The 13,312-nt window shown below is 23.6% G+C and overlaps 1 protein-coding gene across 1 annotated transcript in view; it reads right to left on the bottom strand.

The window, feature by feature from the left end:
- SKIP (Shal K[+] channel interacting protein) overlaps window positions 1-13,312 on the bottom strand; it is a 427,069-nt gene that overhangs the window by 104,303 nt on the left and 309,454 nt on the right. The window contains exon 7 of the mRNA XM_073961480.1: window positions 8,119-8,234. Within this exon, the coding sequence (XP_073817581.1) occupies window positions 8,119-8,234 (116 nt within the window). The remainder of the gene's footprint in view (window positions 1-8,118; window positions 8,235-13,312) is intronic.

Here is a 13,312-nt window from a genome sequence, read left to right on the forward strand (position 1 = left end):
GCAGTCTGGGAGGAGGTAACGCAAAAATGCAACCAACCAAAGAACAATTTGCCAACAGCTTAACCTGCCAGGCAAGGCAGTCAGCTGCTGACTGACTGACATCCAACAATGAATGGATGATGGCAAATAAAAGGGAAATTTCATTGGCTTCCATCCAAAGGCGTTTAAGCGACAAGTAGCAATACAATGCGTGCTTTATCACCTGCCTGGCTGCGAGGATGGCAGAAAATGCGTCATTGGTTTGCCATCATCAGGCAATGTGCCACCACAGACGACACGACGACGACACTCTTGAAATATAAGATAAGCATTAACCTCTAATTAATAATGTCAAGTTTGAGCAAAAGCAAATAAAAGAGATTGCAATTTTGCAACAGAGGAAAAAAAGAGTTCTGCCTGAAAAATGTTTAAATCTGGGATCTACCTACCATGGCTCAACATTTACACAAAAATCCAAACAATGTGGCCGGATTGTTGGCCTTTTGCGTAGGCTACTATCTCGTTTCTGGGGGGAATGTAATCCCACATTTGTTAAAAAAACAACAGTAGTAGGAAACGCTAAATGGCCATAAGGACACAAGGTAGAGATGGGTGGCCAGTTATTTTTGTTTGCTGTTTGCTTGTTTATTTTTTTTTAAGGAAGGACGCACCACAACAGCAACAGCTACAGAAAAAAATTAATTGCTTACGGATATAAAAATATTTATTGTTTGTGATTTTGTTGTTCATGTTCACCTCACCCCTCTTGAGGCAGGTTGTTGGTTTCTTAACAAAATATTAACTTTTGTAACCACTAACCCCCCACCACCCCTTGCACCACTTTATGGCACACAAAAGCGAAAGTGGACCACCACCACTTGGCTCTTCTTCTTTTGATTAAATTAACATTTTTTTACTTGAAGCATCTTTGTGGTAAGGGTACGGAATTCCATGCTCTCCCCCCTTACATTTTGTAATAAAAAATATTTGCAGAGCATAAAAGGTCATTGCTGGTTATATGTTCTTTTTTTGGAAACAGGAAATGAATATGGGGCCCAAGCACTAAAAAAACAAAATCTGTGAAGATTTGAAAGCCTTTTTTATTTTTATTATTTAGAGAATAACCATAACTTTAATATTCTCAGTAAATTTAGTGAAGCGTCTTCTATAAACAACAGCATTAAGCAATAAGCACAAATAATAAAAATTACAACAACACAGCGGCAACAATATTTTCAAATAATATAAATCTAAAAGATTTTTTTGTGTTTTTATTCTTTGGGTCCAACAATTGTTGGGGGGGAAGGGATCAAAATGAAATGCACCCACCATTACAAGTTTTGTGAAGGCAAAAGAAAACCTCAAACTTCCGTTGCCTACCCCATCCAACGGAAACTTTCATTCTCTTGTTCTTCCTTTCATTCTTTCTTCCATTCTTTGACAGAGTTAAGTAAATATTCTGAATGGCATTAAATTTTTACATACATGCGAAGAGGGGGATATTAAAAGCTTTCTTTGTAACATGAAATTTCGTAAATCTACGAGGGATGAATGTTGCCGGTGAATGGAATTTTTGGGGAGCTCTTTAAGGATAGAATTGAAATTAGGATATCGTTATTATTATCCTTTTAAAGGGTTACAGAAAAAACAGTGCACTTTTCCTATAAAGGAGCAGGCCTGTACGTTCTAAACCATGTCAAGGGCAAAAAAGTTTGCTGCAGTACATACAGCCTAACTGATGCAAGGTGAGCGGGGTTTCTCCAGTCGAGAATTTTTTTAAAATTGTTTTTCAAAATATTTTCTACATTCGTTAATTTTTTAAAAATATATCTTTAAATCCTGGAACTTTTAAAAAAATTTCAATTGTGGATTTTTTTAAAAATATTTTTTTTCGATCGTGGATTTTTAAAAATATTTTTTTTTTGATCGTGGATTTTTAAAATTATTTTTTCATCAACTGTGGATTTTTTTAAATTATTTTTTCATTAACTGTGGATTTTTTAAAAATATTTTTTAAATTAATCGTGGGTTTTTTAAAAATATATTTTAAATTAGTCATGGATTTTTTGAAAATATTTTTTTTAAATTAATCGTTGATTTTTAAAAAACATTTTCTAAATTAATCGAGGATTATTTTGTATTTTTTTAGTCAATCACGAAATGTTTTAAAACATTTTTTAGTCAATCACGAAATTTTTAAAAATATATTTTTTAGTTATTCATGGAATTTTTAAAATTATTTTTTTAAAAATACAAATTACACAACATTTTAATTTTTGTGAGTAAAATATTCAAGAAAAATAAAAAAATTACCATAATATAAAAAAAACTATAATTAAAATATTTTTTTTTTTCGTGGGATAATTTTTTTGATTCGTGATTTTTTTTCAATAGTGTAGTTTTGAAAAATGTTTTTTTTTTAATAGTGCAGAATTTTAATATTTATTAATAGTGGAATCAATCCTGTTTTTTAAGAACATTTTTCCTATTCTTAAAGTTAAAAAAAATTAGTTGCGGATTTTAGTTTAAATATTTCTTTAATCGTGGATTTTTAAAATATTTTTTTAGATTTTTTTTAAGTGAATCTAAAATAGACACGCACAGCACGGTGCAAGATTGGTTGTTGTTATTTTCGAAAAAAAGATCAAATAGTTTAGTTAAGAGAATGTGGGAATACTTAAATTTTATACAAAAATTTTAAAATAATTTTTTTCAATTTTTTTAAATATTTTTTTATCTTTTTTTAAATATTTTTTTTAATTTTTTTTCAAATATTGTGTCATGTATTTTTCAATATTTTTCAATAGGGGATTTTGAAAATCAATCGTGGATTTTTGTAAACAATTGTGCATTTTGTAAAATTATTTCTTTTTTAATGCAAATATTTTTAATATTTTTCAATCAAAGTTTTTTTTTTAAAAATGGATTTTTAAAAATATTTTATTATTCAATCGTGTGTTTTTTAATAATTTGTATTTAATCGTGGATTTTTTTCTATCGAGGTTTTTAAATATTTTTTTAAAATTTTTATAATATTGGATTTTTAAATTTTTAATTGTTGATGTTTGTTAAAAATTGTCAATTTTTTAAATATATTCTTTAATCAATGTTTTAAAACTATTTTTTAAAAAAAATGTTTTATCATGGATTTTTTCAAAATGTTTTATTATTCAATGGTGTATTTTTTTTTAATAATTTGCTTTTAATCGTGAATTTTTTAAAAACATTTTTAATCGAGGTTTTTTAAATATTGTTTTCAATTTTTTATAATAATTATTTTAATATTGGATTTTTAAAATTTTAAAAAATATTTTTTAATCATGGACTTTTTAAAAATATTTTTTCAATCGTGGATTTCTTAAAAACATATGTTTAAACCATGGATTTATTAAAACATTTTTTAATCACGGATTTTTAGACTGTTTTTTTAATCATTATTTTTAGTCGATTTTTTAAAATATTTTTTCAATATTGGAATAAAAACATTTCTTTTGAAACATGATATTCTAAATTTCCATTTTTAAAAAAATGTTGGTATTTAAATATTTGAAAAATATTTATTTAATTGTGGAATTATTTTTCAATCTTGAATTTATTTATTATTTGTTTTTTTACTCTTGGATTTTTTAAATATTTTTTTAAATCGTGGATTTTTTAAATATTTTCTTAATCGTGTATTTTTAAAATATTTTCTAAATCGTGGATTTTAAAAATATATTTTAAATCGTGAATTTTTAAAAATATATTTTAAATCGTGGATTTTTAAAAATAGTGTTAAAATCGTGAATTTTAAAATATTTTTTAATTCGTGGATTTTTAAAATATTTTTTAATTCGTGGATTTTTAATTTTTTGTTTAAATCGTGGGTTTTTAATTTTTTTTTAAATCGTGGATTTTTAAAATATGTTTTAAATCGTGGATTTTTAAAATATTTTTTAAGTTGTGAATTTTTAAAATATTTTCCAAATCGTGGGTTTTTAAATTATTTTCTTAAATCTTGGATTTTTAAAATATTTTTTAAATCGTGGATTTTTAATATACATATATTTTTTAAATCGTGGATTTCAAACTATTTTTTAAATCGTGGATTTTAAAATATTTTTTAAATTGTGGATTTTTAAAATATTTTTAAATTGTGAATTTTTTAAATATTTTTAAATCTTTAATTTTTGAATCGTGGATCTTCAAAATATTTTTTAAAATGTGTATTTTTAAAATATTTTCTAAATCGTGGATTTTTAAAAATATTTTTTTAAATCGTGGATTTTTAAAACATTTTTTAAATCGTGGATTCTCAAAAGATTTTCTTAAATCGTGGATTTTTAAAATACTTTTTTAAATCGCGGATTCTCAAAAAATGTTCTTAAATCGTGGATTTTTAATTTTTTTTTAAATCGTGGATTTTAAAATTTTTTTAAATCGTGGATTTTTAAAAATATTTTTTTAAATCGTGGATTTTTAAAAATATTTTTTTAAATCGTAGATTTTTAAAACATTTTTTAAATCGTAGATTTTTAAAACATTTTTTAAATCGTATATTTTTAAAACATTTTTTAAATCGTAGATTTTTAAAATATTTTTTAAATCGTGGATTTTTAAAATATTTTTTTAATCGTGGATTTTTAAAATATTTTCTAAATCGTGGATTTTTTAATGATTTTCTTAAATCGTGGATTTTTCAATTATTTTCTTAAATCGTGGATTTTTAAAATATCTTCTTAAATCGGGGATTTTTAAAATATCTTCTTAAATCGTGGATTTTTAAAATATTTTTTATATTTCGTGGATTTTTTTAAATATATTTACAATCGCGGATTTTTAAAAATAGTTTTTAAATCGTGGATTTTAAAAGATTTTCTTAAATCGTGGATTTTAAAAGATTTTCTTAAATCGTGGATTTTAAAAGATTTTCTTAAATCGTGGATTTTAAAAGATTTTCTTAAATCGTGGATTTTAAAAGATTTTCTTAAATCGTGGATTTTTAAAAAATATTTTTCAATCGTGGATTTTTAAATATATTTTCTTAAATCGTGGATTTTTAAAATATTTTCTTAAATCGTTGATTTTTAATAATATTTTTTTAATCGTGGATTTTTAAAAAATATTTTTCAATCGTGGATTTTTAAAATATTTTTTGAATTGTAGATTTTTAAAATATTTTTTAAATTGTAGATTTTGAAAATATTTTTTAAATCGTTGATTTTAAAATATTTTTTAATCGTGGATTTTAAAAATATTTTTTAAATAGTGGATTTTTAAAATATTTTTGAAATTGTGGATTTTTAAATATTTTTTAAATTGTGGATTTTTAAATATTATTTTAAATCGTAGATTTTTAAAATATTTTGAAATTGTGGATTTTTAAATGTTTTTTAAATTGTGGATTTTTAAATATTATTTTAAATCGTAGATTTTTAAAATATTTTTTTTAAATCGTAGATTTTTAAAATATTTTTTTTAAATCGTAGATTTTTAAAATATTTTCTCAATCGTGGATTTTTAAAAATATTTTTTAATCGTGGATTTTTGAACAATATTTTATAATCGTGGATTTTTGAACAATATTTTTCAATCGTAATTTTTTTAAAAATTGTTGATTTTTAAAATATTTTTTAAATCGTAGATTTCTTAAATATTTTTTTAAATCGTGGATTTTTAAAACATTTTTTAAATCGTGGATTTTTAAAATATTTTTTAAATCGTGGATTTTTAAAATCTTTTCTTAATCGTGGATTTTTAAAATCTTTTTTTAATCGTGGACTTTTAAAATATTTTTTTAATCGTGGATTTTTAAAATCTTTTCTTAATCGTGGATTTTTAAAATATTTTTAAACCGTGGATTTTTAAAAATATTTTGTAAATAGTGGATTGTATCGTTTAAATCGTGGATTTTAAAAAATATTTGTTTTAACCGTGGTTTTCTAAAAATATTTTTTTTAATCGTGGATTTTTAAAAATATTTGTTTTAACTGTGGTTTTCTAAAAATATTTTTTTTAATCGTGGATTTTTAAAAATATTTTTTAAATGATGGTTTTTTTAAATCGTGGATTTTTTAAATATTTCATAAATCGTACATTTTTAAAAATATTTTTTAAATGATGGTTTTTTTAAATCGTGGATTTTTTAAATATTTCATAAATCGTAGATTTTTAAAATATTTTTTAAATCGTGGATTTTTAAAATATTTTTGAAATCTTGGATGTTTTTAAAAAATTTTTTTTTTCTTGGAGTTTTTAAATCTTTTTTGAATCTGGCATTTTTAAAAAATATATTTTTTTTAATAGTGGACTTTCCAGAATATTTTTTCACTATTAAATTTTTTTAAAAATATTGTTTTTTAAAATCTTGAATTTTTTAATTACTGTTTTCAAATCGTGGATTTTTTAAAAATATTTTTTTAAATGTTGGATTTTCCAAAATATTTTTTTTAATCGGGTATTTTTAAAAATATTTTAAGTCGAGGATTTTTAAAATATTTTTTAAATTATGGAGTTTTAAAATATTTTTCAAATCATGGATATTTAAAATATCTTTAAAATCATGGATTTTTTAAATACTTTTTAAAGCATAGATATTTATAATATTTTTTTAATCGTGATTTTGTATTTAAATCATGGATTTAAACAAATTTGTTTAATAGTGGATTTTTAAATCACGGGTTTTAAAATATTTATAAAATTTTTTAAAATCGTGGATTTTTTAAATATTTTTTTAAATCGTAGAATTTTGAAAAAATTTTAACCGTGGGTTTTTTTTAAATATATTTTGTAATTTTTTAAAATATTTTTTTAAATTGTAGAATTTTTTAAATTTTTTTTTTTTTGAAATTGATTTAAAAATATTTTTTATATCGTTTTTCAAATGTCCCCCCAAACCAACCCTCGTATTGGAAGGAAATAATCCCCACAACCTACAACACCCTGGGGTTAGCCATTACCTCCACGCCCCTTCCCCCTTGCCAAATTCATTTATTTATCCATTCATTTACACACATGTCTAAAAGTTTGCATACTACCAGTGTTCTTGGTTGGTGCGGTGGGTTCAATGTTGTTGGTAGCTTGCTTCAATGGATAGCTAGCTGGCAGGATGGCTGGCTGACTGTTTGGTTGGTTTAATGTTCGCAAAAATGAATTTACTGATGTTATTATTCTCGTTACTCCTTATTTCGTTATTGTTTTTGTTTATGTTTTTAAAAGACAGTAAAAAAGTCCTTTTCAGCATATAAAGAAAATTGTCTCGCATTAAAAAAAGAAAGAAAAAAAAAACAAGTATGCACAAAAACGCCAAAATTGTTCTTTAGAGTTTATAGACAGACACAAACGAGACTTTTTTTTTTGCTCAGACGGACTTTACATTATTTATGCGAAACAAATTTTTGAGCTACGAACATCATAACGCCAAGCCAAACATAGGATATCATCCACCCTCCATGTCGGGGCTTTAACGATTGGCAAACATTTTAAGTGAAATATATATGTTTTAGACATGTGTGGGTGAAGGGAGGGGAGGGGGATTGGAAATGGGGGTTATGTTTACTTGTCTGCTAAACATTAAACTTTTGTTTTGTTATTTTCGCAAACACACGCAACACAAATGTTACAACTTTCAGTTTGCAAACAACAATGACAACAACAACAGCATATTGAGTACTCTCTTGCGCATATATCGAGTAGCTACTATGTAAATATTTAAAATATTTTATGATAATCGTTCCCAATGTTGTTTCGATGATTTACTGTTACTGTCTGATTATGTAAAAACGCGAACATATGTAAAATTTATGTTTTGTTTTGAATGGCATATGACTGACGGCTGGGAACTAAAGTATGGCACTCTAAACGAGATATTACTTGTTGTTAAAGGATGTGCGGTAGTGGGTGGGTGGTTATCACAGATTTAGAGACCTAGCGGAACAAATCAATAAACACTTTAATATTACAATGGCATTTCTTGCTACAAGATAAAGGGCTTATGACTGCTAAATTTGTCTGGAACTTAGAACAAATGTCCAACCTCGCCAATCTTTCACTTTGGCTTTAATGAGACAAAGTTAAGGATCGAAATATGAAACCTGCGCCTTGATGTATGCGTATCCGTCGTAATAAAAAAGTTCATTTTCAAATATTGATTTTACTTACTCTGACTTGGGCTTGAGCTGCGGTATTTTGATGGCTGGCACGATCTCGACGATTGACGGTCTTTAAACCTTTTAATAGACGGGCTAGAGTTGTGCGTTTTTTAGTTTCACGACCCTCTGAAAGAATAAAGAAGAAAAACAAATAAGGACAACAATGTCATTACCAATAAAAAAACTACAAAGAGAAGAAAAGCATAACGAACAAATAACCGGATTATTAGTTTTGTTATGTTTAAACACACACACTCACACTTGCTAAAGTGATTTGCTTGAATGGTTGTTAATATGTTGCTTTAAAATAAAAAACATTTTGCTTTGAGTCCCCCATAAATTCCTTGCTGTATGTCATCTTTGTTAGTCGACTGCTGCAGTGTGACATCATTATGAAATTTCTTTTGATTTGTTTGAATTTGTTTTTTTTTTTCATCCTTTGATTGGGGACCATTTATCTCAATTTGTTGGCAGTTTTTTTTTTCAAGATTTCCTCAAAGAAAAACTAGAAAGGATGGCCCATTTAGATTTCTTGTCAATTTATCCAACTCATTGGCAAAAACGCAAAGTCTATAGATTCTGCTGCAGACATCCACAAACGAAGCAACGAGCTCTTGACATTTTTGAATGCTGACATTTGATATTTGTAAAGACAGGGGGAAAACAGCACTTGAATTTAGGACACGCAATAATAAAGGATTTGAATTTGAAAAACATACTCGATAAGGTCATTTGCAGAATTTTGAGGATGATTTTTCTCTGGTTATTTGTTAACAAGGGATAATACTGCAAACAGAGAAGGACCTCTTGAGTATGGAGTGTTATTATAGTGGTGTTAGGACATGTTAGTTTAGTGTACAAATATTTGCCATTTCAATTTTATGGCAAAAACCTGTTTACCAAATAAAATGGTTTTTTGTACACACTTTCAATGACACTTTTCAATAACCCCTAACAATGATGCCCCCCATAAAATGTTTGCAATTGACAAAATTTTAAAATGAAAATATATTTAATAAAATAAATTTGGTAGTGTTGAATTGGCAAAAATGAAGAAACAGAAAAATCTTGGAGACGACACTTATCCAAAAAAACATGAAGACTAAAAGCTGTTTTTACAGATGACCAAAAGGTCTTCTTAGAGAAGACCAAAAGGTCTTTTTAGGGAAGACCGAAAAGACCAGGAGATCTTCTTACAGATACAGAAAACGTCCTCTTAATGTTGAGTACAGGGTTTTTCTATAGAAGGTTTTGTTATAGAAGGCCTAAAAGTCTTCTAATAGAAGACCAAAAAGTCTTCTTATAAACAAGCAAAATGTCTTTTTATAGAAGAGTAAGTTGTTTCCAAAGGTGTCCTTATAAGAATATCCAAATGTCTTCTTATAAGAAGACCAAAAGGCCTCCTTATAAAAGACCCAATGGTCTTCTAATAGAAAACCCAATGGTCTTCTAACAGAAGACCCAATAGTCTTCTAATAGACCCAATGGTCTTCTAATAGAAGTTAAAAAGTCTTCCTATAGCAGTCCTAAAGGTCTTTTTATACAAGAGCAAAATGTCTTCTTACAAAGCAAAAGGTCTTTTTTATAGAAGAGAAACAGGCCTTCTTATAGAAAACCAAAAAAATTTCTTAAAGAAGATCAACATTTTGTTTATAGAAGACCAATCAATCTCTTTATAGACCCAAAGGTCTTCTGATAGAAGACCAAAAATCTTCTTATAGAAGACCCAAAGGTCTCCTTATAGAAGACCTAACGGACTTCTTATAGAAGACCACATGGTATTCTCATAGAAGACCAAATGTCTTTTCATAGACGACAAAAACGTCTTCATATAGAAGATCAAGAGAAGACGATTAAAAAAATATTTTCAAAATTCACGATTTAAAAAAATATATTTTTTCAAATTACGATTACAAAAATATATTTTAAAGATTAACAATTTAAAACATATTTTAAAAATCGACGATTAAAAAAGTTAGGAAACCACAATTAAAAAAAACATTTTAAAAATCCACGATTTAAAAAAAAAACATTTTAAAAATCCACGATTTAAAAAAAAAAACATTTTAAAAATCCACGATTTAAAAAATATTTTAAAAATCCACGATTTAAAAAATATTTTAAAAATCCACGATTTAAAAAATATTTCAAAAATCCACGATTTAAAAAATATTTTAAAAATCCACGATTTAAAAAATATTTTAAAAATCCACGATTTAAAAAATATTTTAAAAATCCACGATTTAAAAAATATTTTAAAAATCCACGATTTAAAAAATATTTTAAAAATCCACGATCTAAAAAATATTTTAAAAATCCACGATTTAAAAAATATTTTAAAAATCCACGATTTAAAAAATATTTTAAAAATCCACGATTTAAAAAATATTTTAAAAATCCACGATTTAAAAAATATTTTAAAAATCCACGATTTAAAAAATATTTTAAAAATCCACGATTTAAAAAATATTTTAAAAATCCACGATTTAAAAAAAATTCACGACGTAAAAAATATTTTAAAAGTCCACGATTTAAAAAAGTTACAAATCTAAAATTTAAGAAATATTTTAAAAATCCACAAATTAGAAAATATTTTAAAAATACACGATTTAAAACCAAATTTTTAAAAATACATGAATTAAAACAAAATTTTTAAAAATACATGATTTTAAACAGTATTTTAAAAATCCACGATATAAAATATTTTTAAAAAAATATTTTTAAAAGCCACGACTTAAAAAACAAAATATATTACAAAACCACGATTAAAACAAAATATTTTACAAATTCACGATTTAAAAAAAAAAAAAATTAAAATCCACGATTTAAAAAAACCACAAAATATGGTTTAAAAAAAAATAAAATCCACGATTAAAAAAAAATTTAAGAAAATATTTTAAAAATCCACAATTTAAAAAATATTTTAAAAACACACAATTTAAAAAAATATTTTAAAAACACACAATTTAAAAAAATATTTTAAAAATCCACGATTTAAAAACAAATGTTAAAATCCAGAATTTAAAAAATATTTCAAACCCAAAATTAAAAAAGAACATTTCAAAAGTCCTCGATTAAAAAAATGTTTTAAAATCGACGGTTAAAAACATATTTTAAAAATCCATGATTTAAGACAGTGTTTTAAAAATCCATGATTTAAAAAATACAGGATATGAAACAATAATTAAAAAAATCCACGATTAAAAAAATATTTAAAAAATCCACTATTTAAAACAATTTCTAAAAATCCAGGATTTACAAAAACATTTTTTAAAAAATCCAGGATTTATAAAAATATTTGAAAATCCAAGATTTAAAAAAATATTTGAAAATCCAGGATTTAAAAAAAATATTTAAAAAATAAAAGATTTAAAAATCCACGATTTAAATAAATACATTAATATTAAAAAAAAAACATATTTAAAACACTACGATTAAAAAATTAACGATTTAAAAAATGTTATAGAAACTCACGATTTAAAGAAATATTTAAAAAATCCACGATTAAAAGAAATATTTAAAAAATCCACGATTAAAAGAAATGTTTAAAAAATCCACGATTAAAAGAAATGTTTAAAAAATCCTCGATTAAAAGAAATGTTTAAAATATCCACGATTTAAAGAAAATATTTTAAAAATCCACGATTTAAAGAAAATATTTTAAAAATCCACGATTTAAAGAAAATATTTTAAAATCCACGATTTAAAGAAAATATTTTAAAAATCCACGATTTAAAGAAAATATTTTAAAAATCCACGATTTAAAGAAAATATTTTAAAAATCCACGATTTAAAGAAAATATTTTAAAAATCCACGATTTAAAGAAAATATTTTAAAAATCCACGATTTAAAGAAAATATTTTAAAAATCCACGATTTAAAGAAAATATTTTAAAAATCCACGATTTAAAGAAAATATTTAAAAAATCCACGATTAAAAGAAATGTTTAAAAAATTCACGATTTAAAGAAAATATTTAAAAATCCACGATTTAAAGAAACTATTTTAAAAATCCACGATTTAAAGAAAATATTTTAAAAATCCACGATTTAAAGAAAATATTTTAAAAATCCACGATTTAAAGAAAATATTTAAAAAATCCACGATTAAAAGAAATGTTTAAAAAATTCACGATTTAAAGAAAATATTTAAAAATCCACGATTTAAAGAAAATATTTTAAAAATCCACGATTTAAAGAAAATATTTTAAAAATCCACGATTTAAAGAAATATTTAAAAAATCCACGTTTAAAAGAAATATTTTAAAAATCCACGATTTAAAAAAAAATATTTAAAAAATCCACGATTTAAAGAAAATAGTTTAAAAATCCACGATTTAAAGAAAATAGTTTAAAAATCCACGATTTAAAGAAAATAGTTTAAAAATCCACGATTTAAAGAAAATATTTAAAAAATCCACGATTTAAAGAAAATATTTAAAAAATCCACGATTTAAAGAAAATATTTAAAAAATCCACGATTTAAAGAAAATATTTAAAAAATCCACGATTTAAAGAAAATATTTTAAAAATCCACGATTTAAAGAAAATATTTAAAAACTCCACGATTAAAAGAAAATATTTAAAAAATCCACGATTTAAAGAAAATATTTAAAAAATCCACGATTTAAAGAAAATATTTAAAAAATCCACGAATTAAAGAAAATATTTAAAAAATCTACGATTTAAAGAAAATATTTTAAAAATATTCGACGAAAAAAAAAGAATCCATGGTTTAAAAAGTATTTAAAAAATCACGATTTAAAAAATATTTTAAAGATCCACGATTTAAAATTGTTTTAAAAATCCAGGATTTTTTTAAATCTCGTTTTCAAGAACCAGGATTTAAAAAACAATATTTAAAAAATTGAATATTTCAAAATTCCACCATTTAAAAAAAAAAAAACATTTTAAAACTAAACGATTTAAGAAAATATTATAAAACTCTGCAATTTAAACAAATATTTTAAAAATTCACGATTTAAAAAAGTTTTTTTAAAAACCAAGACTTAAAAAACTATTTTAAAAATACAGAATTTAAAAAATTCAAAAAAAATATTTAAAAAAATCCGCGATTTAAAAAAATATTTTAAAAATCCACAATTTAAAAAAATTTTTCAAAAATCCACGATTTAAAAAAATAGTTTAAAAACCCACAATTTAAAAAAAATATTTTAAAAATCCACAAAAAAAATTTTAAAAATC

This window comes from Musca autumnalis, unplaced genomic scaffold (genome assembly GCF_047663935.1).
Source record: "Musca autumnalis isolate F117 unplaced genomic scaffold, ASM4766393v1 scaffold_1, whole genome shotgun sequence".
Classification (NCBI taxonomy): Eukaryota; Metazoa; Arthropoda; class Insecta; order Diptera; family Muscidae; genus Musca; species Musca autumnalis.